This window comes from Molothrus aeneus, chromosome 5 (genome assembly GCF_037042795.1).
Source record: "Molothrus aeneus isolate 106 chromosome 5, BPBGC_Maene_1.0, whole genome shotgun sequence".
Classification (NCBI taxonomy): Eukaryota; Metazoa; Chordata; class Aves; order Passeriformes; family Icteridae; genus Molothrus; species Molothrus aeneus.
In genome coordinates this window covers 19,316,218-19,330,576 of record NC_089650.1, presented here as the reverse complement: position 1 = coordinate 19,330,576, position 14,359 = coordinate 19,316,218, and the positions used below count along the sequence as shown (strand labels likewise).

Sequence of the window (14,359 nt, the reverse complement as noted above, 5' to 3'; positions counted from 1 at the left end):
CACCCTAGAAAAAAGGGGGCATGTCTTGGGAATATTCTCACTGTGCACAGTCTCCTCTGTACACCCACATGTAACCAACTCAGCCTGGGAAATCTGCAGCCATAACTGAGCATTTTCAGCTGTGGCCCCAAAGTCACAACAACAGTGCTTCAAATTTCAGCCTGATACAAAAACTGAGAGCTCTGAAAAATAAACCAGGCTCTGGGTATCTCTAGATTGGCAAGCCAAGTTAGCAGACACATTAGGTCTCAATCTTGCTCTACTTAATGATGCAAGTGTTGGTCAAGTACTCATTAAGGGACTACCAGTCCTCTAGTGGCCTAATTGGACACGGGACAGACAAAAGAGAGAAATGGGCATATACAAAGGGGACTGATTAAGATGACAGGCAATCTTCAGAAAGCTCTTTGGATGTTCTTTTATTTTGGAAGGCTCTTTCCTAGGTTATTTTGGACAGAAAAAACAAAGAAGGCACTTGGCACCTGGAACTCACCTAGGGACAATAAGCTGCATCCAGTCCTCCCATGTGAGCTGACAGTGCACTACCTGACACAGAGCAGTTATTGAACACTCAATGCTGATCTCTCCAGCAGGAGATGTGATGCCTGGTTGCCATCAACAGTAGTTAAAGGGGTCTGACAGACAAAGGGGAGGACTGGTTCCTGTATGGGGAATGGAGGCAAAGTACATTTGAGTCACTTCCAACTGTTCTTACCCAATCCGTTTTCTCCCTCTGGGCTGGGAGTATGGACAAACCCAGGACAAGGCAAGCTTTAGTCCAGTTAAGGTCACCCCAGGGCTACAGTCACAGCCATCTCCCTTTCACTTAAAGCATAGCACAGTCACGAAGGATCACAGCAAAACCTTGCCTGGGCAGTTCTCAGCCCCCTGCAAACTCTATGCACGTAACAGAGGTGGCACCTCACCCCTAGCCCAGCAGGGCCACACAGATCATTGGGGCCCACCTGGCTAGCTGAGGGCAGCCTTCAGGTGCAGCACAAGAGGTCACTGTGACAAGAGGTCACTGTTCCCCAGCAAGCTTCCCTGTGAAATGCAAAGGCAGCTGGCAAGGGCTGCACTGCTCACTGCTCCAGGTGGCCTGGCTGGACCCTGCACTCTACACCGCAGCCCCACCAGCCACCTCCAGCCGGTGCTGAGGAACCAGTGATCCAGCAAAGTGCAGCTCAAAGACACTACCCAGCTGTCTTGTCTACCCAGCAGCACCCCCTTGAGTGAGGAAAGGTCCTGCCACGTCCTCACCTGTGAGGGCTCAAAGATACCCAGGGCAGTTTCATCTTGATGGGACCATGAGTGAAAAAAAAGAGGTAATTTCCAGCCTATGCTCACACTTTATTATATACAGAGACACAGTGAGTGTAAGAACATCAACATGGGACATGGACAGTAAGGGGATGCCCAAAGGCACTCCATTCTGTCCCCTTGGTGCAACCAGTCAGCATAATTTATACAAATAATACAATATTTCAACAATAAATAAGTTTGATAAATTAGATCAAGAAATTAAAAAAACGTAGAAAGACAAAGCAGCAAGGAATGATTTTGAGGACTGTGACACATTCACAGCAGTGACAACACCATCACCATCTCACCTGCACACCGGCAGCTGGAGCACAGACCCCCATCAGCACTTTTCTCTCACTGTACTATGACAAAATCCAACTGAGAAGGGGCAGCCAGGGAGAGTCATACAGTTCACTAATGCTGTGTTGTCATGGTCTAGGAGCCCTCTGTCCTTCAAAAGCCCCTTCAGAAAGGGTGCTTGAAAACAAGGTACAACTGCAGACCCACTGTGCAGTCACAGCTTGTCTGTTTGGCACAGGAAAAAACCCTCAAACTGGTCTCTTCTGTCCTTCAGATGGACACTGGCACAGTTATTAACTGGGTCGGGGCAGGGGGGTAGTGGGGGAACTTCTCTAAGGAACAGGGGAGAGAAGAGATGAGGCAATGCTCTCTTTCACTTGTGTGAGGCAGAGATGCTCTCATTCACGATTCCAGAGATCTGGCACACTCCTTCCACATGCCCTGGCACTGACAGACACCAGGTGGGTGACAGTGCCAGCCAATCCCCTGGCAAGGAGGGGGTTACCACAAGGACTGGGGGGAAGCTGCTCAGAATTAAAGAGTTACAAGTCAAAGGACAGCAGTAAAAGCTGCCACTGGTTATCCAAGGGAAAAATAACACTAAAGCAGCTAGTCCCTAACCCCTGGAGAGGCCACACAGACACTGATTTGATCCCCCCCAGCAGCCTCAAGGCCTCCAGCTCTCTCCCAAAAATGCTGGCAGCTGGCAATGAGGGAGACGAGAACTCTGTCCATCAGGGATAGCTCTCAGCAGAAAGGAGACAACTTGAAACCTGTCCCCTCCTGCCACTCCCCTTCCCATTTTGCCCCCAAAGAAGGATGTTGGCCTGTGAAGAAACTGGAAATTGAGGGAATAGGGCAGTGAGAGAGAAATGGGAACAGATGGAGATCTGGGATGGGGAACTGACCCCTCTGCCCTCACATGTACAAACTGTTACTCATCCAGGCCTGGTATCAAGTCTGCAATACTGTCCACATAGTAATTGGGCACCAGATCCTTGGCAGCGGCGCTGTCGCTGGCCATGTAGGCCTGCGCCTCTTCCAGGCGGGACACGCCTGTCAGGGTGAGAATGGTGGCCAGGCCGCAGTTCTTGCCGAACAGGATGTCTGTCTCCAGACGGTCTCCCACCATGAGGGTGCGGGACGGGTCGACCCCGAAACGCTCCACGATGCAATCAAACATGTACGTGTTGGGCTTCCCCACCACCAGCGCCTTGCGGCCCGAAGCCGTTTCCACTGCGGCTGTGAGGCTGCCAGTCCCTGCGGGAGGGAAGCAGGAGGAACAGAAGTAGCCGCGGGAAGCTCAGCACGCGGGCCCCGCCACAGGACAGGGATGCTGGCAGCCTTGCTTCGGCAGCTGGCAAGGGACTGCCAGGCCATCCCTGCTCGCCCTGCCGCTGAGGGGACCGCCTCGCCCTCACCTGGGACAGCGAACCCCACCCGAGGCCACCCCCGCCACAGCCCCTTCCCCCCGGGGCGGCGCGGGACGGGGCGCGGGCTCACCGGGGGTGCGCTGGCCGTCGCTGAGCGGGTGCCAGGGGTCGGGGTCGGTGGCTACCAGCAGGCACTGCGGGTCGCGCAGGTAGCCGCAGGCCTGCGCCAGCTTGGCGAAGGTGAACTGGTCGTCGTAGCCCACCAGGACGGCGCGCACCGGCTCGCCGGGTGCCTGCTCGCCCTCGCCCGCCAGGCGCAGCCCGGCGTCGCGCACCTCGCCGCGCAGCCCCTCGCCGCCCAGCACGAAGACGCGGCCGGCCCCGCTCCCGTTCCCGCCGCCGCCGAGGAGGCGCTGGCGGAGGAAGAGCGCGGAGCAGAGCGCGGAGCTGAAGACGTGCTCGGCGCGCACGCCGCGGAAGCCGAGACGGCTGAAACGCCGCTCCAGCTCCGCCACCGAGCGGCGGCTGTTATTGCTGACGAAAAGGGCGGCCTTGCCGCTGCGCCGCAGCCGCTCCAGCAGCTCGGGGGCGCCGGGCACGGCGCGCTCGCCCGCCCACAGGACGCCGTCGCAGTCGAAGAGCAGCCCCTGCGCCGGGCCCAGCACCTCGCGCAGCCCCGCGCCGCTCAGCCGCCGGCAGCTCGCCATGCTGCCGCCGCCGCCGCCGCCGCAGCCCGCCGGCCGCCCCGCCCCGCCGCGCAGCCAATCACCGCCCCCCGCCGGGCCCCGCCCCACCGCGCAGCCAATCACCGCCCCCCAGCCCCCCCACCGCCACCAATGGGATGCCCTGACGCTCCCAGGGGCAGGGCCGGGCCCAGGGCCGGCCCCCAAAGTGACCGCGGCAGGGAGGGGGCGGGGACAGGCCCGGGCCGCTGCCCATTGGCTGGAGCCGCCGTGCCCGGCCCGCGCCCCCCGCCGTGCCCGCGCAGCCGCGCAGCGCCCCCTGCCGGCTGGCGGGGCTGTGGCAGCGTGGCCGCCATTACGGCCCGGCCCGCGTCTCCACGGCCCCGGGCACCGGCCGCGCTCCCGCCTCCTGCCCTCCCCGCTGCGGCCCACGGGCTGCACCCTCCAGCACCTCAGACTGCCAAGTGTGCCCTGCTCACACCGGCCTGCGGCTCTGACAGCAGCTTCTCAAAAATTGGCAAAATATCAACAGAGGCACTTAGGCTGGAAAAGCCTTCTAACATCATCGAGTCCAGCGTAAGACCGTACCATGTCAGCTAGACCGTGGCACTGAGTGCCGCATCCAGCCTTTCCTTAAACACCCCCAGGGACGGTGACTCCAGCACCTCCCATTCCCATGTATATAATCACTTTCTGTGAAAAAGTTCCCTCCTACTGTCCCACCTAAACCTCCCCTGGTGCAGATTGTGACTATGTGCTCTTGTTGCCTGGGAGAAGAGGTCGAGCTCCACGTGGCTACGGCCTCCTTTCAGGGAGCTGTACAGAGTGATCAGGGCACCCCTGAGCCTCCTTTTTTACAGGCTGAACAACCCCAGCTCCCTCAGCCTAACAGAACATGCACTCCAAATATATATCTATATATCTATATATAAATCTCTATATCTATATTTTTATATATCCATCTGTGTGTTCCTGGGGCAATGCATTTTAAGGCAAAATGGGGCTGGGATCATGGCTGAGCATTTGTGAATGGCTCCGTGGGGCCAAGCTGTCCAAGAGCTGCAAGGAGTGTCTGGGCCTGCAGTGGGGGATCAGGACAGGGATCTGGGCAGGGATCTGGTGGCTGGGCTCTGGCAGGGATATGGTAGTGTGGGGAGGTGGACACTGAGATGGGGGAGTGAGAGAGGGCAGGCAAAGCATGCCAGGTGGTGTGAGGGAACAAGGTGGAAGACCAAGAGATGCTATCCCTCAGGCCACCCTGGCATTTCCACAGCATCTGCTGGGTCCCAGAGAGGTGCCAGATCCCATCTCCCCAACCTGTGATTCCTCCATGCCTCTCACCCTGTTCAGTTCTCTGTGGGCTGTCCTTCTGGGGCCGATGTGGCCAGGGGGCTTCCTCCTGCAGGCAGTGGCTGCCCCTCCTCTGTGGTTCCTGGCACACAGTCCCCGGCAGCCGCTGTGTCAGCCTCAGCAGAGGAAGGCCTGGAGGCTGGTGGGGCATCATCTCGGCTGTGGCGGGGCGCTGGCTGCGGCGGGAGCGGCGGCGGGACGGCGGGGGCTCGGCCGGGCGCGGTGCGGCGCGGCAGGGCTTTGGGGCTGGCTGCCCGGGCAGGAGCCGTGCCCCGGGGCTGCGCCACGGGCGGCGGGGGCGCTGCGGGCCGGGCCGGAGCTGGGCGTTTGCCTGGAAAGAAAGCTGAGGTGGGCTGGGCTCCTCGCCACTGGGGCTCTCCAAAGGGCACAGGGGGCTGCAGGCAGCTGGTCGGACAAATTTCCCCTTGCCCAGCTCCTGTCCTGAAGACACAAGCACACACCAGCTTCTCTGGGGGCTTTTCCCTCTTCCCTTCACAAAGCTTTGACACCTCTCTAACGGAGGTGTTCAACCCAACACTGGAGGACATACTTCGTCCATCCCACGGTCCCATCTTGGCTGGATCCTGGCCATGTTGCCCTGGCCAGAGGCCTTTCCCTTCATTTGGTGACAAGGACATCCCCAGTGCCCACTTGTGTGGGGAACAGCAGGATGATCACTAAACCACAGGAGGTGGCATTGGGGGGTGTAATTTCCCAAGCATGTGGAGCACCCTAACCTTTGCGGGTGGTGTTGTCAGTCATCACTGGAGCTGGTGGCCCTGCAGCTTCAGGAGGTGGCCTGGGCAGTCCTGGGGATGCTGGCTGGGACCTGGCCTCAGGGTCCCTGGAGGTGCTGTGCAGAGAACAAGGCAAGTCAGGCTTTGGTTGGGCATGGTGGTCCTGGCTGTGAGGCACCTTGCAGCCACCTGTGAGAGTATGGCCCTGGTGTGGGGTGGGATGGAGGGAGGACATGGGAGAGCTGGGACAGCCAGAGCCTCTAGCTCCCATCAGACTCACGCCTCTCCATCCAAAAAGGTGGGGGTGCTGGCTGGAGGGGTCGCAGGAGTTGGTTCTTCCTCTGGGACAGACTTGGAAAGTCTGGTGTTTGTGGGCGGCATGAACATGCCCGAGACATTGAAGTCTATCTCTGGGTGAAGAGAAAGGAGGAGATCCTGTGAGGAAGCACTTGCCACCCAGAGCAATGACCCCACAGCAGAGAGCCAGAGCAGCCTCCCGCTTCTCCCCTCCTGGAGATGGAGAAATGCTCCCTTCCCTTCCACTCCCTCTCACTCTCTGCTGTGGCCCACCAAGTGATGCCCTGGCCCTACCTCCAGGGAAGAGAGTGTCCACGTTCTGGATGAGGGCTTCCACCACAGCCTGGATGGAGGAGACCGAGGCCAAGTCCAGTTGCATGGGGTCTCTGAGAGACAGGGGTGGGGGAGGCATCAGAAAAAGGGTTTGGGGGTATTAACTCCAAATGAGTTTTTGTGTTCATTCCACAGGGGTCAGGGTCTGAAGGGAAGGCAGCCCAGCCAAGGGCAATGGCAACATGGATGATGGGCTTTTCTTTTCTCCAACACCAAACCCTGGTTTGGTGTGGGAGACCAGTGGTGTTGAAAGCCATGCATGTCACAAGTGTTTTGGGTCTCAGCCCCGTCCTCTGCTACTTTGCAGAGTGGCTAAGAGGACATGTGCTTGGTGAGGGGACATGCAACCTGGAGAGCATGGGATCAAGGGAAAGGACTTGAGGATGGAAGAGGTGTAAATGCTTTAGACCAGCCTGTAAGTGCCGGATCAGCCTTTGCCATGGCATTTGCCTTCAGGGCACCCCAGCTGGGGCTAGGGAGCTGCCTCCCACCCCTTCAAACCAGACCTTACCCTGTGTTCTGCTGTGACCACAGCAGGTTTGGGCCCAGCACAATGGCAATGTTGCTGGGGGTCATTTTATTCACCTCCTGGTGTTCAGCCAGCTTGGCTAAAAACTTGATCAGATACCTGTGGGGTGAAAGGAGGGCAGGGGTTTAGTAGAGAGGGATTTGAGGAGGAAATGGCTACCCCTGGTGATTGCTTGAGGCTGAAGAAGCCCTGTTCTGACAAACCACCTGAGATTGTTGTAGCTGTCCTGGGGCAGGCGGCTGCAGGTGTCTCGCAGGCTCTGCAGGCGGCTGTCAATGTCCTTTAGGCTGTAAGAGAGAAGGAGGAGCAGAGAGCTCAGCCTTTCCCTGTGGCACAGGGGGACACAGTGGACAAGGAGGAAGGGCAGTGTTGGCTGCCCCGTGCAGACCATAGCCCTGGAGGTGGAGATGTCCTGCTTTACTGGGCAGTGAAGGCAGGCATGCACGGAGGCTCTGTGTCTGTATTTCCCCAAGTGAGACAGAGCACCCCTGCTCCAAGTGCCAGGAGGGATGGAAGGGGTTGAGTGGGGGCTTTTTGAGACCTGCCAGGGATTTCCACCCCAGTGCCTGGACCCACCTGGCCGCTTTGACCCATTCGTCATAGAGTTCGAAGGTCATCAAAGGCTGGGGCAGCTCCCGCAGGTAGGATTTCAGTGCACCTGGGGGGAGAGGGGGAGCAGTGGAGCTGATGGCATTTGAGGGATGGCAGGGACTGCCCAGTCATGTGCCCCCACCCTGCCTTGCTGGCACTCACCAGCCACAGCATGGGGGTCTGAGTAAAACTCCTCCAGGGCATTGGAGCCGCTGGCCAAGCTGTTCTTCAGCTTCCTCAGCACCGAGGCGCCTGCTGCCAGCCGGAAGAGTCCCTGGGGATGGCATGAAGAGGGAAGAGGTGCATTTTGAGTTTGGGAGGAGTGCATCTGGGGGAAGAAAGGTGATGAGGGGGTCTGGAGCACTCCCTACCTCCTCCTTCATGCTGGAAGCCAACAGCATCATGACACAGGCTTCGATGGGAAGTGCAATCTCCCGGCCCAAGCTCTTGAGGTGTGTTTCTAGGGACACACCGTAGTACCCTGCCACTGGGGTGTCTGTTGTGAAGGAAGGCTCTGGAAGAGAAAGTAAAATGTCAAGAGGGATGGTGGGGCATCCCTGGGACCATCCAGCATTTGGCCATGGCAACGTCCTGCTCCAAGCTGAACTTGGCTGGCTACAGGCAGAGGCAGGACAGGCAGCATCTCCAGCCTGTGTCAAGCTGCATCCCCAACCTACCAGCCCAACATGGTAGGCAGCAGCAGGTGTAGGGAGGGAAAATTAGCCTTTTCCAGCTTTGCTGGACACGCTTGTATCCCCCAGGCTCAGCTGCAGCCCTTGCCAGGCTGCACGGAGAGCCAGAGAGTACCTGTCTGTCTGTGGCTTTCCCTCAGCTCTGCTAGAGCTGAGTCCAGAGATTCCAGTGACTGCCGATGGTACTGGGCTTGGATTTCCAATAGCTGCCAGACAGGGGACAGGCAAACAGCATTCAGTTGGCACCAGCCCCTCTTGGAGAGGTGCCCATTCCCAGGACATTGCACCCACATGAAGACAGGGCAAAGAGGGAGCTGCAAGGGGAGCCCCCCTGGGGTCCGTGGGACTGTGTCTGTAGTGAGGCGTAGAGGGCAGATTGGAGAGGGGTATCTTCAGGGCAAGCTGCTTGTTTGCACTTGGTGCTAGTGGTGGCATTAACCTGCAGTGGCAGGAGCAAGGCCATCTGCTGATGCGTTGATCTGTCCCCCGCCCTGCTTGGGGGCACTTGGTGTGGATGGGGGCAAGACTGGGCTCAGACATGTTGCAGCTGTCGTTCACACACAGGGGGGAAGTGAGACAGAAGACTTACTTTGATGAAGTAGCTGGCATAGATGTCCTCTTTGGTGGAGAAGTGGTAGAGGTCAGCCATGTACTCATCCTAGGAAGGGAGACAAAAAAGAGCAATTTTCCATCCCCTCCCTCGCACCCAAGGAAGAGGATACACCTCCCTGAAGCCCTTTCATCTGGCCAGTGAGTGGTCTAGACAGGGTCTCTGTGGGGAGTGGGGCTTTCTCCTTGCTTCCATTAGTTGTGTTTGGGTAGTGGCAGCAACCTGCCCCATGATCAAAGTCCTGGCACAAGTGGCTCAGGAGCAAGAGGCCTCTGCACCTTCAGCTCCAGTAAGCTCATGAGCTCTGCCAGACAAGGTGCTGGGCTTTTCAGAGACACAGGGCAGAAGTGGAGAAAGCTGATGTGAAACTTCCCTGCCACCCATGACAGATCCTAGCTCAGCTGTTTTCCAGCCTGAGGGGACCCCATATGCTCCCTGATTTAGCCCCTGGACCCTCCTCTCTGCAACAGCTTGCACTTGGAATTCCTTTACTCTTTTTCTTCCCTGGGCTTGGGCCATCTCCCTGTTTCTGCTTGAGGGCCCCATTTGCTTTCAGAGGGCAGGACATGCTGGCTGGCTGCAGTCCGTCCCAGAGTGGGGTCACCTTGGACAAGACTGGTGGAGGGGAGCAGGTCTGCAACCCTGGAGTTGATCCATGGGGGAGAGCAAGTGACCCTCTCACCTTACACTGCTCCACCTTCCTCTTCACCTCCTCCTCTTCTTCCTTCAAGATCTCCAGTTTGTTGGCAGCAGAAGATGCCCCTGGGCCAGCACCAGCCCCAGTGCTGTTACTGGAACTCTTGGCAGCTTGATTCAGCCTTTGGGTGGGAAAGAAGAGGTGAATTTATGGTCTCAGTGCCAGGACTGTTGGGTAGAACTGGTGTGCAGACTTTCAGAGAAATCTGGCATGGCAAGGGCTACCCCGGCAAGAGTTGGAACGAGGTGATCTCAGTGTCCCAAGCAGCACCAGGGCATTTTGCTGCCTTTAGCAGCCTTCTCTCTAGTGCTGGAATCAGCATCTGAGCCCAGAGCAGGATGCATCTACAGAGGAGCTAGCTGGGTGCTCCTGAAGAGCTATTGGAAATTGAGTCTCCAGGGCAGTTATCCTCCTGTCTCCCCCAAGCTGTCTGGGGGCTGTGCTGGGTATGCCCTGGGCCCCAGGGCTGCAGTGTGCCCCATACCGGCTCTTGATTGTGTTCCAATCAGAAATCAACTTCTGGAGGGTCTTCTTGCGCTTCAGGATGGTGGGGAGCTCCTCCTGGGGGAGAGAGGGTCAGAGTGAGCGGGGGAGGCCTGGGGACACAGGAAGGAGTGGTGGAAGGATTGGAAAGTGGAGCCATAGAGCAGCCAGGAGTACCTCACTGAGCTTGTTGAGTGGCTGCAGGACGTAGTGCTCCAGGTCAATCTCAAACTCAGCCACAATTTTGGCCAATGAGCTCTGTATGCAGCAACCCATCTCCAGGGCTTTCCTGTGTGGGACAGAGATGAATGACTGCAGGCTGGAGCCATGCCCCTGTCTGACCCAACATCCCCCCCTGCCCCTGTACCCACGTGGGACCCTGAGCCAGCCCCCAGCCTGCAATTCCTCTGCAATTGGAGGCTGAAGGACTGGCTGTCCTTTCTCCCAGTGCAACACCAGTGCTTGCTCTGGGGACATGGTTTGAGCCATGGCAGCCCCTGAGCCAAGACAGTGTCACTGCCAGGACCTGGCATCTTTTGGGGTCACCCTGGCACTTTTTCCCATCAGTACTTACCCAAGGCTGGACTCTGTGTCCAGTTCCTTGAAGCTCTCAGCCATCGCCATGGACAGAGCCATCAAGGGCAGCTTCTTCTGCACAGAGCCAAGGATTTGGGAGAGAAATGGTCACACCACTGTGCCTGGCCACACTGTGGTGCTCCCCACCACAGGGCACCATGGGTGCCAGAGTTCATGGGGGTTTGGGAAGGAACATAGACAGCAAGGTCTTTGGAGGGTTATTCAATGCAAAGACACTGTCTCTCAGGAGTGTCCTAAATTAGCAATGATTGAAGGGGTTGCTCTGCTCTGCTCATCCCAGGCACATGCTGGAGGCCACTGCTGACAATGGGACCTGGGCTTGGCATAGCTTTGGGCCACCCTTCAGCAAAGCTGGCAAAGCAGGGGCCTGGCATCCCTGTTTTTGGCAAGGGACAGAGCTGGGGTGAGCACAGGCTGTGGTGGGAAGATTTTTCTCACCACTCGCTTGTCCATCTCGGAGCCACACTGTCCCTGCAGGCAGGCTTGGAGCCTCTTGGACACACTGTGAGCTGCTCGCTTGGCTGGCTCAATCCTCTGCTCAATCTGCGGGCAGAAAAATGGGACTGGAGAAGCCATTTTGTCAGCCATGGCACCTCCAGGCCATTTTCCCACTACCCTGCTCTGGGTGAGGATGGCCTGCTGTGCTGGTTTTGCATGGGGTGGTTTTGGGTAGCAGGGGGAGCTATGGAGGTGGCTTCTGTGAGAAGCTGCCAGAAGCTTCCACCATGTCCAGCAGAGCCAATCCCTGATGGCTCTGAAGGTGGACATGCTGCCGGCCAAGCCTGGGCCAATTAGAGATAGTGGTAATGCCTCTGTGAAAACATGTTTAAGAATAAAATCAAAACAAAGTGGGGACACATTTTTTTCCTAGCCAGAGAAGAGAAGGAGGTGAGAACATGTGAGGGAAACAACATGGAGACACCAAGGCCAGTGGAGGAGGCGAGGAGGTGCTCCAGGCACTGGAGCTGAGATTCCTCTGCAGGCCATGGTGAGACCATCCATCCAGGGGGAATGCAGAGATCCACCCACAGCCCATGGGGGAGGTGCTGGCACTGGAGCAGGAGAAGGCTGTGATTCATGGGAGACCCGCTGGAGAGAGGGCCCCTGCTACCAGGCTGGAGCAGCCTGTCCTTGGAGGACTGTACCCTGTGGAAGAGTGAGCCATGCTGCAGCAGTTTTGGGAAGACTGCTGCTCATGAGATTTGGAGCCAGGCTGGAGAAGTTCACAGAGAACTTGAGTCTCACGTGGGAGGGACTCCAGGGTGCAGCAGAGCAGTGGAAGGACTCCTCTCCCTCAGCAGAGGAAGAAGATCTTGGGTGATGAACTGACAAAAACCCCCATGCCCTGTCCCCTGCACTGGCAGTGGGAAGGAGGGAAGGGTTGGGGGAAGAAAAGGTGTTTTTAAGGGCTTATTTTACTTCTCATTATCCTCCTCTGATTTTGTTAGCAATAAATTCACTTTGTACCTCTAAATCGAGCCTGTTTTGCCCTTGGAGTGTTTTCTCCTGGTCCTTAACTCATGAAGCCTTCATTAAATTTTTCTCTGCCTAGCTGTGGCAGGGGAGGATGAGTGAGCAACTTTTGTGGGTAAATGGCATTTGGGCAGTGTCAAACCACAACACCTGCCCAGCATCCTACCACAGCCCGGAGCATCTGGTCCAGTGAAAAGGGAGCACAACTCCTGGTCAGGATTCATTCCTCTGTGAGCACCTGGGAAAGCCCTTGCTGGTAGCAGGAGCCTGCCAATCCCTTGACACCATGGACCTGAAATCACCCTCTGGCACGCGGGCAGGTCCCAGCCCCATGACTTGGATGTGCCGGCAGGGCAGATGGCAGCAGGAGCGGGGCAGGTTCCCACGCCCAGGCACAAGCAGACACACGCCTGCCAGCCCAGCCCACACCTCACCTGCAGCAAATCTTCTGACAGGAGCTCAGTTGCTTCTTGGGCTCTGCAGAGGAAGGAAAAGGAACCATAAGTGAATGGGGATGACCTCCACCCAGCTTCTTTGGGAAGGCAGGTCCTTGTGCATCCTCCTGGCCTCTCTTTGGGCTCCTGGGAGCAGGAGACACAGGCTGTAGCCTGGACCATCAGATACAAAGCTGTGGGTAGAAGGAGCAGGGCAAGAGAGCCAGCTTTGCTGGCTGGTGGACACCTCATCAGACACGGTTTCCTGTCTGTGCACCTCAGTCAAAAAGTCCAGGTATGACCTGTGTTTTTGGAGTCAGAGTGCTTAGCAGAGCCACAACAGGAGCAGGATGTTTACTGCCCCTGACTGCCCCATCTCTCCCCTGAAGGTGAATCCAGGGCAGTGGTGCTGCAGTCTGGTACATGTCTTTGCAGGGCCTGGGTAGTCAGTAGCAGTGGGGGCCACTGGTGCGGGAGCAAGGGTGTCCTTGTCATCAAACTGGGGACCAAGACCAACACCATCCCCTCCAGAAATGCCCTCACAAACCCAGCTTTTTGTGGTTCTGCTCAAAACCAAATTCCAAACCCACCAGCCACCATGACTCTAAAGCCTCCCTGATGCCTCCTATAGAGGAAGCCTTGCTTCATAGCCTGCTATCATTGCTATGTCCCAGGAGCCCCATTTGATTTCCATCTGCTGCTGCTTTTTCCCCAGTTCACATTTCTCTCTTTTCACTGCCTGCCAAAACCAATGTGGGATGAGGATGTGGAGCTGCAGGAAACATGGGCGGTTTGGTTGAAGGCAAGCAAGATCACGTGAGGTCATAGTCCATAGAGGAGAGGCTCCTCAGCAGGTGAAGAGCTTGCTCTTGGACTTCACAACATGCTTGAGGCTCGCCTGCCTGACATGAAGCAAAAGGGAGATGCATCTGACATGGATGAAATCTTGAGGGAAGAGGGATGGGAAGGGGCATCATGATCCCTTCCAGGGATTGCAAGGATAGCAAGAGGCCACCAGCATATAGGAGTTGCTTCCTCATGGTTGATTTGCTGGGTTGGCTGAAGGACCTCAATGGTTCAGGGGACACACTTGGTCCCACTTAGCCACCCAGTGCTAAGAACCTACAGAGGTGGCAGTAGGAAAGGGAGTGAGGGGGCTGGGCAGGGAGGGCCCAGCCCTGTAATTTCAGTTCTGGGTTTTGCAAGGGGAGAGCTTTGGAAAGCCAAAGAGAAAAAGAAGGAAATGGCAGAGGTAGAACAGGGACAGAGGGTTTTGTGTGGAGCTGTAAGTCCTCCATGGGTCCATCCGAGGGCCCCTGGTTCTCTCCTCAAAGGGCATTCTGGGCTGCTCACGCTGCTGGGCTGGCCAGAGCTATGCAGGGCATTGGGCTCCTGTGGGGCACCCCAGACTCAGCAGGGAGGGCAGGTCCCAGCCCAATCCCGCTCCTGGTCATTGCACAGCCAGGGGCATGTGGCTGGAAGGTCCCTCCCCATTGCCCCACTGCCCCACATCCTGGCGAAGCCAAGCTTGGGAAAGTCCCATTTCCTGGTGAATGCAGGAATGTGGGCCCTGGGACAGGTTGCTGGGCTTGAGGATCATTTACTGCTGAACAGCACCAATGCAGCCTTCACAAAGCCCCTCAGCTTGTGCTGAAGATGCTCTAAACCCTAAAGGTTTCCCCCCCTTTGCCCTTTTCCCAGGCCACCAGCCCCCGCACAAGCCAGGACGTGCATCCCGCTCCCTCCGGTACTGCTGGTGGAGAAGTCCTTACCTGGTGGTGGCATTGGGATGGGATAGCTGCTGGCGCATTCGATTGAACTGTCTTTTCATCATCTTGAGAGTCGGGAGGAGACCACAAAAGCTGCTCTGCTTGGCTG

At 57.3% G+C, this 14,359-nt stretch overlaps 2 protein-coding genes across 2 annotated transcripts; both read right to left on the bottom strand.

Moving 5' to 3' along the window:
• Nucleotides 1-1,329: 1,329 nt before the first annotated feature.
• Nucleotides 1,330-3,687, bottom strand: PDXP (pyridoxal phosphatase). Its single transcript, XM_066549698.1, has 2 exons — nt 3,106-3,687; nt 1,330-2,862 (listed from the first exon to the last, which is right to left on the bottom strand). Exons 1-2 carry the CDS (start codon nt 3,680-3,682, stop codon nt 2,537-2,539), a joined length of 903 nt encoding a protein of 300 aa, XP_066405795.1. The 5' UTR covers nt 3,683-3,687; the 3' UTR covers nt 1,330-2,536.
• A 1,317-nt stretch (nt 3,688-5,004) lies between these two features.
• Nucleotides 5,005-14,315, bottom strand: SH3BP1 (SH3 domain binding protein 1). Its single transcript, XM_066550481.1, has 18 exons — nt 14,254-14,315; nt 12,482-12,524; nt 11,013-11,117; nt 10,552-10,628; nt 10,155-10,266; nt 9,979-10,055; nt 9,480-9,615; nt 8,777-8,845; nt 8,303-8,393; nt 7,867-8,009; nt 7,658-7,769; nt 7,481-7,562; nt 7,111-7,191; nt 6,887-7,003; nt 6,337-6,428; nt 6,026-6,155; nt 5,746-5,861; nt 5,005-5,339 (listed from the first exon to the last, which is right to left on the bottom strand). Exons 1-18 carry the CDS (start codon nt 14,313-14,315, stop codon nt 5,005-5,007), a joined length of 1,980 nt encoding a protein of 659 aa, XP_066406578.1.
• Between the last annotated feature and the right edge of the window lie 44 nt (nt 14,316-14,359).

Bases quoted from the DNA above. Each gene is read 5' to 3' on its own strand.
- PDXP (XM_066549698.1), bottom strand. From the start codon at position 3,682: ATGGCGAGCTGCCGGCGGCTGAGCGGCGCGGGGCTGCGCGAGGTGCTG. The intron at 2,863-3,105 runs GTGAGCCCGCGC...TCCCTCCCGCAG, and splicing joins CGACGGCCAGCGCACCCCCG to GGACTGGCAGCCTCACAGCC.
- SH3BP1 (XM_066550481.1), bottom strand. From the start codon at position 14,315: ATGATGAAAAGACAGTTCAATCGAATGCGCCAGCAGCTATCCCATCCC. The intron at 9,616-9,978 runs GTATGGGGCACA...TCCCACCCAAAG, and splicing joins TGGAACACAATCAAGAGCCG to GCTGAATCAAGCTGCCAAGA. The intron at 8,846-9,479 runs GTGAGAGGGTCA...CTCCCTTCCTAG, and splicing joins GGAAGGTGGAGCAGTGTAAG to GATGAGTACATGGCTGACCT.